The following is a 19339-nucleotide window of genomic DNA, read 5'->3' on the forward strand; positions in this document are numbered from 1 at the left end:
AAATTGTGCCTCTCAATATTAATAAAGTAAACAAATCAGTATAATGTGCAGTAATATCAGTAAACATGACAGGAAATGACATCATCCGACCAAAATATTAAAAGGTCTAATAATAAGAGGAGGTAAACGAAAGGTAAGAATTGTTTTTAGGTGTGTATGCAGAGTTCTGCCTGCACTAATTTACCGTGGTGGGTGGGGCGCCTGAATGATTTAGTCACAAAAGCGCCGCTAGAACACCAAACGCGGATGATGATGCGGCTGTAGCAGCGCCGCAAAAAGAAAAACAATGAATCAAGATGCGCTGCTACATCAGTTCTGTTCAGTTTTTGTTGTCGTCATTTGTTTGTCAACAACAATGTTGATGGATATTCATCATAGTTTAGTCTTTATAGACGTGTATTTTTTACTTTTCGTTTTAGTTCGTAAAACATTGATTCATCACGAAAACAAAATGCGTCGACAAAATGAACACGGGTGTGTTTGACACCGTAGGTTGCAGATCAAACCTCAATCATCCATCAGCTCTGACTGCTGATATAATTACCAAACACACACACACACACACACACACACACACACACAGTCATTTTCTGCTGTTTTCCCCACTTGTCTTCACGGAACAACCAATTTCCTCTGAACATTTCCATTTACCTCTGACCCCCCCCCCCCCCCCCCCCCCGGCCTACAGGTGTGGCTCACCACTCATCCGTCTGATCTGGAGCAGGAAAAAATACCAGCTTGGAATTTTGAGAGGAAGCATTTTTAACCGGGATTAGTTGTTTTTTTCCATGCTTAGATGGGACGGTCTCTGAGAGAACCGCTAGCGACTCATTAGCATGCTAACACCATCAGCTAAGAGATACAGAGACATCTGAAGGTCACTGTTCACCATCTGGCTGCAGTGTGAAATTAGACCTATAATGTAGATTTAGAGAACATACAGATAAATATGAGATATCCTGATAAAAATGAGGCATTTCAATATTTATATTAGGCAGCATTGCCCCGCCCCCGACCGGGCCGAGGGAGTTTGCCCATATTTAAATGGGGAATCTGAATGCATTCAAAGGGAAACACACCAACTTTTAAAGCTTGTTCTGCAGCCAGCCACTAGGTGGTGCACTTTTTATTTTCAACATTTGCTTTAGTTTCCTGTTTAGTTCTATGATGATGGTTTTAGTTTGGAGATAAAAAATCTAGTTATTCATTTACTAAAGAGCATTTACTCTGTGGGAGGAGCAAATTGTCTGAGCAGAACCTCCCTGAACCGTCTACAGGTGGTTCAGAACGCCTGTGCTCGGCTTCTGACCAAGTCCTCCAAACACACCCACATCACCCCGCTTCTCCTCCAGCTTCACTGGCTGCCAGTCAACTTCAGGGTTCATTTCAAGATCCTGGTTCTGGTCTATAGGGCCTTACATGGACAAGCACCATCTTACATTGGTGATCTTCTTAGTCCCTACACCCCCAGCAGGTCCCTGAGGTCCAGTGATCAAAGCCTACTGGTTGTGCAGCACCAGGCTTAAGGTCAAAGGTGACAGATCATCTGCTGCTGTGGCCCCCAGACTCTGGAACTCTCTCCCCCTGAGCCTGAGATCAGTGGACTCAGTGGTCTCCTTTAAAAAGCAGCTGAAGACTCACCTGTTCAAAGTGGCTTTTGTATGACCTTCTTCACCTCTCTCTTTATTCTGCTCTCCCCACCTATTCCACCTTCCTCAGGATCCACTGATTTCCCTCTTTCCTATTCACTCTCTCTCTCTTCCTCAACATTTTTTTTAATCACAACTGTCTATTTTTGCTCATTTTAAATATATTTTTAAACATTTTCTAAATTCTTTTTTATATTTTTTGTTTTTGTGAAGCACCTCGTGATTTTTATCTTGAGAGGCGCTATAGAAATGATATTTTCTTCTTCTTTTCTTCTGAATCTGAGACCATGGTCTTGATTCAGAAAAGGGTAGAATGCCTTCTCCGGGTCAGGGATGAGGTCCTGCCCCAAATGGAGGAGTTTAAGTATCTCGGGGTTTTGTTCACGAGTGAGGAAAAACTGGAGCGTGAGATCGATAGACATGGATTGGCGCTGCATCTGCAGTGATGCGGGCATTGTACCGGTCTGTCGTGGTGAAGAGAGAGCTGAGTCAGAAGGCGAAGCTCTCGATTTACCGGTCGATCTACGTTCCTACCCTCACCTATGGTCACGAGCATTGGGTAGTGACGAGATTGCGGATACAAGTAGCCAAAATGAGTTTTCTCTGCAGGGTGGAGAGATAGAGTGAGACGCTCACTCATCTGGGAGGGGCTCAGAGTAGATCCGCTGCTCCTCCACATCGAGAGGAGCTAGTTGAGGTGGCTTGGGCATCTGGTTAGGCTGCCTCCTGGGAGACCCAGAACACGCTGAGGGGACTATGTCTCTCACCTGGCCAGGGAACACCTTAGGATCCCCCCGGAGGAGCTGGCCCAAGTGGCCGGGGAGAGGGAAGCCCGGGCCTCTCTGCTTAGGCTGGTGCCCCCGCGATCCGACCCGGATAAGTGGAAGAAAATGGACGGCTGGAGCAAACGAGACAGAACCAGGCTGGGTTCTGTTGCAGCAACAAAGAATTAATAATCTGAACAATAATGAGTGCAGCACAAACACTTACATTTACTCAAACTATTCTGAGATGATTGTTCTCCCATTAAGAAGCATCTAGAGAACAATCAGCTCCCAGCAGGAGCTCCAGATGAGGAGGCGTGTTGTTGTCACCTCACAATCAGACGTGCAAACACAGACACATGCTAATGTCACGTTCGCTGGCTTCAGCGCTGCCATGCGACTTCAGCGTGTTAACGTTTGTTTGCATTCCTCTGCTGGAGCTCCTCCTGACAGCTGTCAAAGGAATATTTCTGCTAATTCATCCGAGAGGCTTTCTGCCGTTAATAATGAAGACTGAAAGCTTTGATGTGGTTTGTGCTGACGGATTGACTCCTCCCACAGGTGAGCAGTCATCTGACACTTCTGATGAGATCCGTTTCCCTCGCCAGCAGCGAGACTGCCAGGTGGCCCAGTTTTCCCAGTCATTCCACAACAGTTGGAGGAGTTTTGGATGTTTAACTCCGAGGAGAAAACACAAGTTTCAGAAGATCCAAACCTCCGTGTGTGTCCGAAATCTTTCCAAACTTCCTCCACAGTGATGAATGAGTCCACCGTTTTCCCACAGCATCATGGGAAATGACACTACGGAGAATTGGCCAACCTGTTTTCCACATTCTGGCGTGACAAAAAGGAAAAAAAAGGAAACTTTAAATTGTTTGTGTTGCTGTTATATTTTAGGTTCGTTTAGGTGTCCAGTTCAGACCGGTTCTGGTTCTGAACACGGTTACTCCCACCAAATTAATGTAATTCAGAAAAATGTCCTGGGAAAAGCTGTGTGTGTGTGTGTGTGTGTCCTGAGATTAATGGGACCTGGAAAGATTGTGACAGGGAGAGAAATGAGGTCAACAGATGATAGAGAAGGAAACAGAAACACAGACAGAGGAGTACTTCTGTGTTTTTATGAATGGAAATGAAAACAGGAGAGTCGACGTGCCACTTTACTCCGAAACTCAAGCAGAGAACAAACGGAGAGGTGGAGGAATGAAGGGAGGAGTTAGGATGATGAAGAAAGAGAAGAAATGGAGGAAAGACAGAAGAAGGTCACAGCGTCACGCCAGAATTCGCCATGGCCCCTCCCTTTTAGGAAAGCTATCAGATCGAATGGTCATTACAGCATCATGAAGACAGTGCATGACCTTAGTGTCATTTTGACTAATTTAGAGGGGACAAATATGGGCTCTTCACCGTAAAACAATCAACTTCCTGTTGTCAGGGGGCGGGGCTTAGGTGATGTCAGCTGTCCACATTGTCATTGTCTTGAGATGTGGTCAGTGATCACACAGACAAAGTTTGATATAGATCTGATCATGCACATGGGAGTTATTAAGTCAAATAATGCAATGGCGAAAGGTCAAAGTTTGAGGCTTAGGAGAGGCTATTTCAGAAATAAGGCCACGCCCACAAACCTATCATGTCCATTTTTATTGGTGGTTAGACTAGGATCACTCACAAGAGAATTCGTAGCAATATCTCTATAACTGAGGAAGTGAGAGGCAAACGTATTTCCATGGCGTGATGGCGAATTTTGCCATGCTCCCAAAGCTCCGCCTTTTTTTGAAACCTGCCAATACTGGAGACCAAGTGACCTCAACTTGTCTACTGCTATTTGCCAGAGATTTCTGGTGATTGGGTGAAAGGAGTCCAATAGGGAGCTGTGAAAAAGAGTGGCGTGGCGACAGGTCAAAGTTTGAGGCTTAGCCACGCCCACACCTTTCAACTTTTGAAAAATCCGACATTAGAATTTTTCCCCCTAAAGCTTAAGAGTATATAGCAGAAGTTTGAAGGTGGTTGGTGAAAAGGGCGACAGAGCATCATTCTCCAAACAACTTGTGCAAAAACCACTAAATCGAGTACTTGGACCAAAATGGCCGACCTGCTGTGCGACTTAGCGCTTGACTCCAAGAGACTTTTTTGTAGGTCCGGAGACACTACATTAGTGTGCCAAAATTCGTAATCCTCAGTCGAAGCATGGCTTGGGGGTGACAATTTTAATGGCCCTAGGGGGCGCTATTTAAGAAAATAGGCCACGCCCACCGGATTTTCACATCAGATTCTTTGGGGGGCCGAACTAGGATCACTCACCAGAAGTTTCGTGGTGATATCTTTAGAAATGACGAAATGGGAGGCAAACGTATGGCCACGGCGGTACGCCTGACTTCACCGTGCCGCCACAGCCCCGTCCTCTTTTGAAAACTCCCATAAAATGGTGCAAAGAAACACCCACTTGTCTTGAGTTACCAGCTACAAATTTGTGGTGATTAAGTGAAATGGGGCGACTTGGGACCTATCACAGTAAAACTTGACCTTTGTGGTCCTGAGGGGGCGGGGCTTGTGTGATGTCATCATCCGACCATTCAGTTTAGTTTGTGGCTGGATGTCAAATGACCACAGAAAATTTTGTAACTCTACTCTATTCGGGTATGAAGTTATAGCCATTTATATATTTTTTGGCGAGTAGTCAAACTTCGAGGCCTGGCCACGCCCCCTCAGCATATACGAAAAGTCTGTTTTATTTTTTCTATTTGATCGCCCATCCCTTCTGAGCAATTTCCCACAACTTTCAAGATGATCCTGCGAAAAATGATCGAGTACATCAATCAGAAGCGGACCCTAGAAACGGCCAAATCGGGGTCAAAATCACCACTTCAAACCAAAATGGCCGACTTCCTGTTTGATGTTGACCATGATTGCAAGAGGCTTTTCTGTGCGGACTGGTGAGTACTACAAGTGTACTTTTACGTGCAGCGCCCCTTTTTGACCACAGGATGGCCTCAGCGGCCTTCTGCTTCGCCTATCTCCCGGTGTACCAGGTGTCTCCAGTCGCTCCTAATCATGGCTCAGCTGTTAAAAGCTACCCTCTTGGTCTCATTCAAGGAGAAGGTGAAGGATAGTGCAGACTGGGAACAGTTTGGGCTATTCGCTTCTCCTCGGTTCACTCTTCTCGGAAATTAGATAGATAACTCGGTTGTATTTGGATTTGGTAGATTGTTTGGATAATTTGACTTTGGAACGGCTTTTGACATTGACTTTAGGATCTCCCCTTTGGAATATATATATATTATTCTCGGTTTTCTCCCCATCCTCTTCTGGGTTGGCGCTTTTCGTTTCTCCTTTTTGAATATCTTTGTTTGTTTTGTATATAGTATTGCTTTTTAGTTCCTTGTAAATATCCAGTTTTGTAATAAAGGTCTTGTTTTTAAGCGACACAGCACTTTGTTTATTATTAACTCATTCACTGCCAGCCGTTTCCTGATCGCTAACGGCCTTCGCTGCCAGCGTTTCTCACCGTTTTTACTGTTTTTTTAAGAGTCACAGAACGTTGCGCGCTAGCATGATGTCGATGCCAAAACAACCAAAACAAAGAGGAGACTCACCTCTTACATCAGGAAGAAGCCGTTTGTTTCGAGCGTTATCCGTTCTTTCATAATCCGTTGTCGAATTGTGATTGGCAGATGCTTTTCCGGTTCGCGCCTCACTTTTTTTTTACAGGAACGGCCCAAAACAATCTCCAAACACATGGATGGTCTGCTTCCTGATCATGTGATCTGTGACGTATGCGGATGAAGATTGGCTTCAGGGCTGAGACGTTTGTTCTCTCAGCGCGGGGGCTCGTTCCAATGCTCAAACAGTAAAAAAATGCAAATGACGACTTTAGTCGTCATTGGCAGTGAACGGTTGGATTTAAAATGACGACTTTAGTCATCAATGGCAGTGAATGAGTTAACCCACACACTAATTTTATTACTCCCCTCCTCATCTCTCCTAGAGAGCCGGGGACGTAATATGTACAAAATTTCATAACTGTACGATAAACTAAGCTTTACGGAGGGGGGTATTTTTCACATTCTAGGGGGCGCTGTGGAGCTAGTTTAATTGCGATTTTTTGGGGACCTTTCAAATACAAAATTTTACACCAGGCCTGACATGTGTGCAAAAATTCCTGAGTTTTCGGGTTTGTTAAGGCCTCCAAAAAGCCAATTTACTTGGCGGAAGAAAAGTAAACAGAGCAGATACAACAGGCCTTCGCGTTCGCTGCTCGGGCCTAACTACAGTTTGATGCAAATTCACTAAGTGTCAGAAAACAGGAAAGAGAGGAGGAGGAGGGTGAGGATGAAGAAACTAAGATGTTTTTTTTACTCTAAATGTCTTCGGTCTGTTTGACAAATCCCATTTCTGATAACAGACACACGAGTTTAATGGAGGACAGAAGATTGGAGGGTAAAGAGAGAGAAGTGTTCATTTTCTGATAACGTGCATAATCCACTGTAACCATGGTAACAGCCTTAAATTATTCTATTTTCAGAACCCAGCATCACTAAAATAATAAGAAAAGTGTTGAATTGTGTGTTACTGAGCAGTGTGAGTCTGTAAATAAATGATATGTCTTCTATTATTGAATGGTGTTTGTCTTGAATGTCTTTAAAGCTGGAAAACGGCTTTATGAACGACGACATGCAGAATGAAACTGTCTAGCTGGGGAGTGAAGGGTTCCTCTAACCGACGATTCAATGCTTTTATTCGTAATAATCACAGATTAATCCACAATAATCTGATTGTTTAGATTTTATCTGCTTTAAATGACACTTTTAATATTTCCTTGCATAACTCCAGATTCCGGATCCCGATTGGTCCTCAGACATCAAATCATCCAATCAGAACTCTGATGAATCTTGGACTTGCTGAGGATGCTTCCGGCCTTTTGAGAGGGACTTGAGGCTTTTTGAAAGCCACTCCAGCATTGTTCATGGAAATCAGAAACTTCTGTGTTGACACGAGTAGAAAGTCATTTTGGTTTTGCTCGTTTGGCTCTGCTTGTGTGTTGACGGTGGATTATTTCCTCTGACAGCAGCACAACAACAAACAAAGATAACGTCACATCGAGTCCTCCTTCCCGCTCGCCCCCCATCTTCTTCCTTTTCCATCTCCCTCCGTCTTTCTCCTCCTAATCCAACTGGGTTTTTTCTCCATGCTTAATTTCAATGAGAATGAAAGCTGAGCGGATTTTCCTCGAGACAAAACACAAAACAGTCATTTGCAATTTTAATTTAATTTCTGTTTGACTTCATTCAAACTGAAGCAGGGTTCAGCGGTGTGTGTGTGTAGGACTAAATGACATTCACAAGTTTCATTTACGTTCCCTTGTGGCTCCGGTCAAACGTAAACGATCAGCTGCTGAGGAGTCCGTGTGCATCTCTTCATGTCTGCCTTCAGAGCTTGTTACAAACGTCCCGGAATCCTGCAATCTGATTGGCTGAAGCACATTTTTCCTAAGTTCTGAGTCATCTGTGAGTTAGATGAACAAAACTGGATCTTTGGGATGAACTGTGGAAGCCGTCCTGTTTTGGTGCTTAACTCATTCACTGCCAATGACATGTGGAACAATGCAGGTTCTACTAGTCTCCAAACAAGCTTCTAAAACTTGTCAAATTTCTCTCAGCTGGTGTCACGATTCATAAAAGCTTGATGTAACGTCACCAAATGGACTGATTTTGAGATCCCACAGTTCGTGTGCACGGCCAGAGCAAATAACCCTGGCTACACGCGTTCTGCTGTATTTTACCCTGACAGGAGACGGAATGTCTGCAAACAGGCTCTTTAATCAGATGACTTCATCAGCTGAGCTGAAGCTTCATCAGATAATAAAGATGAACCGTAGCATTCCTTTCCCCAAGGTTCCTCACAAGAGAACTCCTAAAATAAACTTTTATTCCCAGAAGAAAATACAGGTGCTGGCCAGTAAATTAGAATATCATCAAAAGGTTGAAAATATTTCAGTAATTCCATTCAAAACGTGAAACTTGTACATTATATTCATGCAATGCACACAGACCAATGTATTTCCGATGTTTATTACGTTTAATTTTGATATTTATAGGTGACAACCAATGAAAACATCAAATCTGGTATCTCAGAAAATTAGAATATTCTAAAGGCCAATGAAAAAATGTTTGTTTCTCTAATGTTGGCCAACTGAAAAGAATGAACATGAAAAGAATGTGCATGTATAGCACTCAATACTTAGTCGGGGCTCCTTTTGCCTCAATAACTGCAGTAATGCGGCGTGGCATGGACTCGATCAGTCTGTGGCACTGCTCAGGTGTTATGAGAGCCCAGGTTGCTCTGATAGTCGTCTTCAGCTCCTCTGCATTGTTGGGTCTAGCGTATTGCATCCTCCGCTTCACAATACCCCATAGATTTTCTATGGGGTTAAGGTCAGGCGAGTTTGCTGGCCAATCAAGGACAGGGATACCATGGTCCTTGAACCAGGTGCTGGTGGTTTTGGCACTGTGTGCAGGTGCCAAGTCCTGTTGAAAGGTGAAGTCTGCATCCCCATAAAGTTGGTCAGCAGCAGGAAGCATGAAGTGCTCTAAAACTTCCTGGTAGACGGCTGCATTGACCCTGGACCTCAGGAAACAGAGTGGGCCAACACCGGCAGATGACATGGCACCCCACACCATCACTGACGGTGGAAACTTTACACTGGACCTCATGCAACGTGGATTCTGTGCTTCTCCGCTCTTCCTCCAGACTCTGGGTCCTTGATTTCCAAAGGAAATGCAGAACTTGCTTTCATCAGAAAACATAACTTTGGACCACTCAGCATCAGTCCAGTCCTTTTTGTCCTTGGCCCAGGCGAGACGCTTCTTGCGCTGTTTCTTGTTCAGGAGTGGCTTGACACACGGAATGCGACACCTGAATCCCATGTCTTTCATGAGTCTCCTCGTGGTGGTTCTTGAAGCGCTGACTCCAGCTGCAGTCCACTCTTTGTGGAGCTCCCCCACATTTTTGAATGGGTTTGTCGTCACAATTCTCTGCAGGGTGCGGTTATCCCTAGAGCTTGTACACTTTTTTCTACCACATTTTTTCCGTCCCTTCGCCTGTCTGTTAATGTGCTTGGACACAGAGCTCTGCGAACAGCCAGCTTCTTTAGCAATCACCTTTTGTGTCTTGCCCTCCTTGTGCAAGGTGTCAATGATTGTCTTTTGGACAGCTGTTAAGTCAGAAGTCTTCCCCATGATTGTGGTGCCTTCAAAACAAGACTGAGGGACCTTTTAAAGGCCTTTGCAGGTGTTTTGAGTAAATCAGCTGATTAGAGTGGCAGCAGGTGTCTTCTATATTCAGCCTTTTCAGAATATTCTAATTTTTTGAGATACCAAATTTGGAGTTTTCATTAGTTGTCACTTATGAATATCAAATTTAAACGTAATAAACATCAGAAATACATTGGTCTGTGTGCATTGCATGAATATAATGTACAAGTTTCACGTTTTGAATGGAATTACTGAAATATTTTCAACCTTTTGATGATATTCTAATTTACTGGCCAGCACCTGTATTTCATAAGTAATCATTTTATATTTCAGAATAATCCTTGAAGAAAAGAAGATATTACAATTAATAATCACTAAATATTGCCATGTATAATTAATAAATTAATAAATGATTAAATGTTTCACGAATCTGTTCAATGATGCTAAGTATGTTTACTGGATTAGATCACTCACACCAGACAAGAAGTAAGGCTAAGATAAAGACATGACACATAAACTAACCTTGTTTCGCAGACTCAGCTGCTCTGCATCACAGAGTGTGCGTTCTGAGAATTCTTGATAACTTTGGTGATAGACAAACAGCGGGCTATATAAACCAGCCGCTCTGCTTCTCCTCTGCTCAGTCCGAATATCCGACAGAACGAGAGTTCGGAGAGCAAGTGGAGGCCGGCCACCTCTCGGGAGATCTCTAACTCAAAGGAAGGATTTTGACACACTATCAAAACCTTAAGCTTTTGCACCTGCAAAGCCGAGAACAACAAGAGATTTTTCCAGCAGAACAAAGCTGATTTTGCAACACTCCTTCAGAGTGGTTTTGAGAAGCTTGGTTTCATCCAGTTCACCCGTGTTACCAGGAGTGATCCTGGACCGACCCGGTCGTACCAGGAGTTAGTCTACGGACTTCTGTACCCGGGGTCTCCAACCCCCTGACATCTCGGATCCGCAAGGGCACCTCCACTTGGGTACGTGGAACACAGTGATAGCATCTGTATGCAGTTTGATAAGAACAGCTTACAGCTCAGATGCAAACCAAATTATTTTATTATCCAGAACTCACCTCTCTCTGAGATGCGGAGATTTTGACTCTGAAATACTATATTCACACCTATTTCCAGACACCCATCTCTTAGTTTGCATCCACTCACAGTAAATAATAGTTTAAACCATTTGTCAAGTCTTAAATTGTTTGTAAAATAAATTATCTGTTTGCAAACTTGACTGTTTCTTGAATCATAAGCAAAGTGTGATGATCCCTTAATAATTAAAAGAATCCTAGAACCTTCTAATCAATCATCCTAAGACCAAGCAAGGTGATATTCTATAATAATAGACTATTACAGCTATTGGTCACAAAGTAATGAGAATAGAAATAAATAGCTCTTTAGCAATTTATTTAATCCAGTTTACCCTCTATTGACTTCATTATATTGATGAGTCTGACTGACTGATCCAAGAAGATGAAAACAATCCAGTCAGGTTTCACACTAAAGCAGCAGCTTCCTTAAAAAACCCAGTTTGGACTCGTCTCAGCCTAAAAACCACAGACCCGTTTCTAAACGACCCTCTGTCTCTACAATACTGGAAAAGGTTGTGGCGGATCAGCGGATTACTTTTCTGGATCTACACAACAGTTTTGATGAATTCCAGTCTGGTTTTGGTAAAAAAGTGTTCAACAGAAACAGCTTTGCTTAAAGTTTCCAGTGACATCATGATGGCTGCAGACAACGTGGAGTTCACATTGATAGAATTGTTAGATCTTTCTGCAGCTTTTAACACTGTTGGTCACAGCACCTTAACTTGTTCACTGCCAATAGGTATTACTGTGTGGGCGTCGGACGAGCCCCCGCACCGCTGCCAATAGGTATTACTGTGTGGGCGTCGGACGAGCCCCCGCACCGCTGCCAATAGGTTTTACTGTGTGGGCGTTGGATGAGTCCCAGCACCGTGAGAACAAACATCTCAGCTCTAAAGCCGATCGTCACACGTCACGTGATCAGGAAGCCGAAAATCCACGTGTTAGGAGATCGTTTTGGGCCGCTGCTGTAAAAAAAGGTGAGGCGTGAACCGGCAAAGCTTCTGCTGATCACAATTCAACAACGGATCATGAAAGAACGGATAACGCTCGAAACGCGCAAATTCTTCCCGATGTAAGAGGTGAGCCTCCGCTTTGTTTTGGTTCTTTTGATGTCGACATCATCCTAGCGCGCAACGTTCTGTGTCTCTTAAAAAACAGTAAAAACAGTGAGAAATGCTGGCAGCGAATGAGTTAATTAACAGACTTGGTGACTTGGTGGGGATCTCTGGAACTGTTCTAGACTGGTTTAGATCGTACCTTTCTAACAGAAGTTACAGTGTCTGAAGTAACCAAACCATGTCAGATTCTACCCATCTGTTCTGTGGGGTACCCCAAAGCTCTGTTTTGGGCTCACTGTTGTTTCTACTATACATAGAATCCTGACTACAACTTTCAAGTTCCAAAGACCAGATATAAATGTCGAGGTGATCGCTCCTTCCAGAATGTTGCACCGAGACTTTGGAATGACCTTCCTTTATCCTTACGCAGCATTGACAGTCTGGACTCTTTTAAAGAACAGCTGAAGACCCTTTTATTTAAAGCTGCTTTTACATAAATCTTTTATTTTCAACACAAATTTGTAATCATCTTTCATTTGTTTTATAATATTTTATAATTTACTGATTTGACTTTTTCTGATCAAAATTCATTTCTGCTTCTGGATCATTATGATTTTATGACTTTATGATTTGTTTTGATCAACAGCATGTGAAGCACATTGTGATTTTCTGTCTGTGATGAGCGCTATATGAATAAAATTTACTTACTTACAATAAAGAACAGCATCACTGCTTCCTTACAGACACAGAGATCACCTCACCACCTGGTATACCTGACTTGTCTGATAAAGTACAACCAGACTGCTTCTACGTTCCTCTTCTGAAGCTTATCCTATAATAAAATAAATGATCAGACCAGAATTCAGCTGTAATCAGCCTGGTGGTGTCAGCAGGGCAAAGCGCAGTTCAACAGGTGGGTGTACGCTCATATGCAGATAACCAGAGAACATACTAGAAGTTAGATTTCTAGGGTGTAAGAGCGTACCTGAACCCTTTAGGGTCTGGTTTGTGAAGAAACATAGAAAAACTTTTCAAAATTACTTAAATAAATGAAATTTTAGTAAGAAAAATTGTCTTAAAAAAAGAAAGAAGATTTTTAACAGAAACGAGCAGCATGCATGGAGGCAACTATTCAAGATTTAAACAGGGGGAAAAAAACCTGTAAATTTAGAATGTAGCATCTCTGAGTTTAAAGTTCAACATGGCTGACTTGGGAAATAATGGAGAAAACTATTATTTTAGGCTTTCTTTGCAGCTCCTACACATGTTGCTGCTTTTATGACTTAATTATTAACGTGGCGTGTTGGCATCTGAGGTCAATATTAAAATCAAGGATGCTCCGATCAGGTGATCATTTAGCATGACTCGATTCTTCAGACGAAGACAAACTGAATCTGACCCCAGGACCGGAAGTTTTTCTTCTTTTTTAATATCGCCCAACACAAGAAATCAAAGCCGTGCAAACAGGAAGTGAGACTATCGTGTTGCCTGCAACTTCCTGTTTCCTTTCAATTGGGTCCAAAGCCATAATCTTTATCACCATCATCAGAATCATCATGAACACCATTTTCATCAAGATAAATTCCACATTTTTTAACATCACATTTGTATCATTTACAGTGTTTATTATACATGTGGTGTGCTTCCTGTTTGTAAACCAAATTTCCCTGACTGGACATTAATGGTTCATAATAAACATCAACAAATATCTGAGTCCTGATCACAGAGTCTGATTTATCCAAGTTTGAGATATGAGAGTTGTAGCTGTTCACACACACACACACACACACACACACACACACACACACACACACACACACACACACACACACAGACACATGCACATGCACACGCACACACACACACACACACACACGCGCACACACACACACACACACACACACACACACACACACACACACACACACACACACACACACACACACACACACACACACACACACACACACACACACACACACACACACACACAGAATGTATAGAGGCAAGCAGGCCCATTACTTCATATATGGCTCAAATATTAACATCAAAGCTGGATCTGACAGGAACAACTTCACAACATCTCCCCACCTGGGAAGACGTTCCACACAAAAAGTCGGCTCTTTGAATCTTAGAAATTGTTCCTAAAAGACGAATCGAACTGAGGCACTGTGTGTGTCCATCATGTCTCCCGCTCTCCAGTCAGACTTCGGAAGCTTTTTACTTTAAAACATGTTGACGATCCTTTGTGAAGGTAAACCCGTCGTACTCAGAACAAATTATTTCAGACAATCCGTGCTTTTTCCTTTGATCTGGAACAGTTAACATTTTCCATCGTCCACTACAGATGCCAACAAAAGCCCAGATATGCCCAGTGGAGGAGGACGGTCCACATGTCTGTTTAATATCCATCATTCTACAGAGGTGAAGTTGTCCGCTGAGCCATAAAATCCACAGAAACTCCACATCCTCCTCGGCACAAAGGAAAACCTCCATAAAGAAATCAAAAGTCCTTAGAAAGGATGCGTGGCTAAAAATGACTGCATCACACTGCGACCAGTCTGAAAGTCCATTGATGATCCATCGTGTCAGCATAAACTTGTCATGTAAAACGTCACATCATCTGCATATAGAAACATGTTTGATGAACCCAGGTGGACCCAGCTGTCCAGCTCAGTGGTTTCTCCTCATTAGAAACAAAAATCTGACCGATGGATCTCTATACTTGACTTTGGGCTTTCTGAAATCAGATCTCTTGTTTGTTTATCTCACTCCTCCCCCTGCAGTTTGAACCAATCCCTTCGTATATATGGAGCTAGCGAACCTGTTCTGTTGGGGATCAAAGAAAAGGACTAAGTTGTCCAAACAACAGGACATATGTCACAGGTAACAGGGCTTTTCCAGATTATTTGAAGCAAAATGAAGTAATTCACCAACAATAAGAAGCAATTAAACAAAGCAAACATGTTAATGGTCTAATAAACCACCAGTGTTGGTCTGTGATGAAAACATCTTTACTTTATTCTGTCGGTTTATCTGCAGACAAACAGGTTCTGTACATGGAAAATAACTGACTGATGATATAAAGACCAGCAGAAATCCACCCCGGATGAGAGAAAACCAAGTCATTTCCTTCCTGATGGGTTTCAGGAGCTTCCTGTAGAAGGAGGAAGTTTACTGCTGGATAATTTGGATATGTCCATTCCTCCAAACACCAGCAGTCACAAGAAGAACATGAGCACTATGGATGCTTTTAAGTTATTTGATTGAAAGGTTTCTCAGAAAATGGCTGACAAATATAAAACTGTCCTCATTTTTGTGTTTCTCCACCAAGTCAAGTTTCTACATTTTAATGATGTGATGGTAAAACTGCAGGAGTCAGAGTGAGAAGCCCTGGATAACAAACATACCGGTCTCTGACTGATCCCTTCAGCAGATTTTTAATATGAAACATGAACAGAAATACAAAGTATGACCTTTGATCTGTTCTGCAATTTCTACTTTAATGAGCTAAAATAAAAGTGAGCTCTCTTTGTTTTAAAGGCTCTTCTAAATCTGATGCATTTGGGCTTTTTCTGTTAAGTGAGATAATTAGGTTTAAGCTTCTAAATGGTTCTCTTCCTTTGGTCACTTGAGAGTTTGGCAGACTGAGTCTGGCAGAAAATGTAAATTTTTTTGCACGGTCAATCCTGGATCAAGCTAAAACCTGTCAGAATAAACTAGAGTTTGAGTCTGTTTTGTTTTTTTACATTTGATCATTTATTTGTTCCCCTTCACAGCCTTTCCAGCTCCGCTCATTAAAACAAGACAAACCAGAACATCGTCACTCTTCAAAGAACAATTAGTTTTCCACATGTGGCGCTTTGGGTGAATTAGAGCAAAACATCCGTGTTACAATCGACTTTTATATGAGGGACGCTGATCAAGCAACACAAGCTGGATATTTTCAGGACTGCTGGAGTTTTTGATCACGACAAAACGAAGTGGCTCTCTAAATTCAAGCTGAGGCCGTTTGATTGTTGTGACGAGTTAATGAGATTTCTGAGTGCTGTGAACAGAATCCACACGGTGTTAATTACTAAACTGTTCAATGATCAACATGTGGCTGATTACTGGAGGAACTGCCTCCACGTCTCACATGGTTTCATTTGCTTCTGATTTAAAGCCAAAATAAATACAGAAAAAATAATCGAAGGAAAGTTTGAAACATTGAGTTTGTTTCAAAGGTTTAGTTGCATCGTGAGGATTTTATAGTTTATTCATTATGGACATTTTTCTAAATCTAGGAGTAGCCTGATCAGACTCCGCCCACTTTATGGGTTCCCCAAAAATTCTAATTTATTGGACTGAAATGTTTCTATATGAGATGGAGGATTGGTCAGGATTGAAACTGTTCTCCTGGAAATGCAAAAAACCTAAAGTACTTTTATTTGTTTTTGCCAATGAAACATAATAATTTGTGCAGGATCTGAAAATGAACGGTACTAAAGCCATCTTAAGTCAAACGTATTTTCATTATTGGTTCTGGTAAATGTTGAGAGCTTTAACACCGTATCTGTCTGCAACATCTCTCTTTTGTCCAGACAAATGCAGGAACTTCAAACATCTGTCTGCACTTCAACTGCACTGAAGGCGACTCATACAAGACACAGTAATTATTATACAACCCAAAGAATACTGGATTGTTCGATAAAAGACACTTGACCCCTTTTCCCAAAGCAAATGGAACAAGTATGCACAGAATTGTTCATCTTCAAAACTTTCAAAACAGCCTGAAACATTGGTAGAAATAAGTAATCAATCCTAAAAAAAAATCCCATATGGCTTAGGTTTAGTTTGATCGTTTGTGAGGTGAGAACAATCAAACGTACATCAGACTAAATGTTTAGAAATTACAAATACAGCGATGACGTTTGTTTCTGGGTGTTAATCCTGACAGCAGTCGGTTGTTTTGGCAATACAAGAACGTTGAGCTTTAATGACAGAATGAATTCTTGTTAGCTCACAACTTTATCGATCTTTGTTTTAAAAGCACAGTTTGACCACGACAGCCTCATGTTGAGGAAATAAAAAATCCATCAGCAGCAAAAACATTTAGTTTCTTTTAAAACAAAACCAGGTTAGAAACCATCTGAATAATCAGACGGGAAGGTTTTCCTGCTACGTTCTTTGTTCTGACTGCACCCGCTAGCTAGAAGAGCGTTAGCGCGGCAGTCAGTGTGCAGTCGCTTCACTCCGGTGCGTACGTAGCGCGTTAGCCAAAGGTGGAGCTCGGAGGTTTTCGTAGCCACTGGTAGAACTGTCGCCGGTGGAGGCGGTGCCAGCGTACGTTGCCTTCAACGATCTCCAGCGCTCGCGGCAGTGCGGGCCCTGCCCCGATGCCGCCGGACTCGGTAAACTCCTTTAACTGAGGAAATGCAGACGGGGAGGTAATGGAGGGAGGAGAAGGCGGAGGTCAGGATGAACAAGTGTTGGAAAAATCAGCTGATAAACCAAAAACATGTAAAGTATGTCCATACTAGAGAGTAAACGATGAGGCATTTCAGTCATTTACATCCAATTATAACGCTTTTAATATGAGAAGTAATCATGTTGTTGGTTTAATTTACTTTCTTACAGGTTTTCAAAAGTGGAATTCAAATTTCCACGTTCAGGTAAAACACACTGTTACGACTCAATCAACGCAACTCCGGGTGGTTTAAAAGTTTCTCACTAGAGTAGCACAGCATGAAAAAACGCTATTCAGAGTCAAAAGGATTAAAGCTGTTATTTCAGGATGCCTGTCTGGACGGGAAACATGGATCCCATTTTACACGCTCCTACTGGTGCCGTGCGCCCCCAAACCAACAACCACAGGGGAGTTGTTCGTGTCAGTTTATCCAGCTTTATTCTTTTTATCCTGGTCCATTAAAGGTTGAATATGGAACAATTTAATAAAAATATAGATTATTTAAAATGATACCTCCACTGGGAATTTAGAGCAGGGGTGCCTCCAGAAAATTTTGATAGGGGTGGCCAGATGGGGCCAAAGAAATTTTTGGGGTGGCGCACCAAATTGGTCCTTGTGGTAACTCTGGTTGAATTTAGTTTGTGGCGATGTGCTGCACTGCACATTTATTTGTTTTTATTAAAATAACAGTACGCATCCAAAACATTTAACTTACAAACACAAACATTTTAGAAAAACACGTCAGTTAATTAAAATTTTATCCCAAATTTTATTTAAAAATGTATTTCTTTTTGGTTTATTCACCTGTTGCTGTGTTCGCAAAAAAATAAAAGCTATGGAGATAAAAACTTTTTTTTAAATGGTGAGCAGCAGAAACATATATATTTTATTCTGACTACGTCTTTACTCATCAATTGTAATATTTTTATTTCTTTTTACAATGATTTCTTGAATAAACAAGATAAATATATGGTTTGACGGGGGGGGGGGGGGCAGCGATTTTCTAGGGGGTGGCCATGGCCACCCCTTGGGGGCGCCTTTGATTTAGAGGGGTGCAGAATGAAGCTGCAGCATTTCCTTTAAACAATACTTTTTAATTCAAAAATCATCAAATATTTATTTTGACGGGTACGACACTGGGTTTGTGTTTACATCTACCGGTCAGTAGAGGATCCTGCTGTGGGTTACCAACAGTCTGCTAAGCACAGCGAGGCTGGGACTGTGGAAAATGGCGGACATGTTGGGTCAAGCAGCTGCTTCTGAGCTCAGAAGACGTTCTAACGTTAAATACCATTACCCTGTTTTAACCCTAACCCTAACGACAACCAACACACTCGATGTCACGTGGTGTTCCTGTTCCTTATTCCGCTACCAACTGTTAAACCTTTCTGCTAAGATCAACAACTGACAGAATTTAGTTTGAAAACATCAAAGAAATGAATGAGTTGTAGAAAAATCTTTAATAATCATTAATAAACTTTTAAAGCCCCTAAAATGGCAGCTTAAAATTAACGTAACTATGAAGAGCTAAGACATTCAGAGCTGTTTGCTGTCATTTCTCAAGATCAATAATGTTTGATGTTTTATTGAAACGCTGACGCCAACATGAAATTAATTCATCAGTGGCTTGTTTTGCTGACGTCAGCGCATCATTAAGTGATCAGGACCTCGTCCATCAGGTAATCCGTTACTTCACCTGGACACCTGTTATAACTAAAATGGTGCACATGTTGTCTTGAACATGTCAGAGGGCGGAGCCATCATTTACCAGAGTACACGGTTAATGACGTCACTGTTGTGTTCCTCCTGTTTCTATGGCAACCCACCTGGGTAAGGTGATGCCAGGTGAGAATGCTCAACATTCAGTTCTAACATCCCAACTGGCTTGGGAAGGTTTTAGTTTAGTCGTTTTTTAATGTAGCCATTTTACTGTAATAGTTTTAGTTTCGTCGCACTCGCTAGGGTTTCCTCTAATGGCCTACGTGGCTGAGGCGTTTATATTTACTTCCATCAGAAGGAAAACCTTCCGGTGTCGGTACAAGATCTGCTCGGATGCAAGATCGGCTCGGGGTC

The 19339-nt window shown here is 42.2% G+C and overlaps 1 protein-coding gene across 1 annotated transcript in view; it reads right to left on the minus strand.

The window, feature by feature from the left end:
- Positions 1-14815: 14815 nt before the first annotated feature.
- The window catches only part of LOC107386826 (thyrotropin-releasing hormone-degrading ectoenzyme), a 203809-nt gene continuing 199285 nt past the window's right edge, over positions 14816-19339 (minus strand). The window contains exon 20 of the mRNA XM_015961451.3: positions 14816-17224. Coding sequence (XP_015816937.3) covers positions 17072-17224 — 153 coding nt within the window. The 3' untranslated portion in view covers positions 14816-17071. The remainder of the gene's footprint in view (positions 17225-19339) is intronic.

This window comes from Nothobranchius furzeri, chromosome 1 (assembly GCF_043380555.1).
Source record: "Nothobranchius furzeri strain GRZ-AD chromosome 1, NfurGRZ-RIMD1, whole genome shotgun sequence".
Classification (NCBI taxonomy): Eukaryota; Metazoa; Chordata; class Actinopteri; order Cyprinodontiformes; family Nothobranchiidae; genus Nothobranchius; species Nothobranchius furzeri.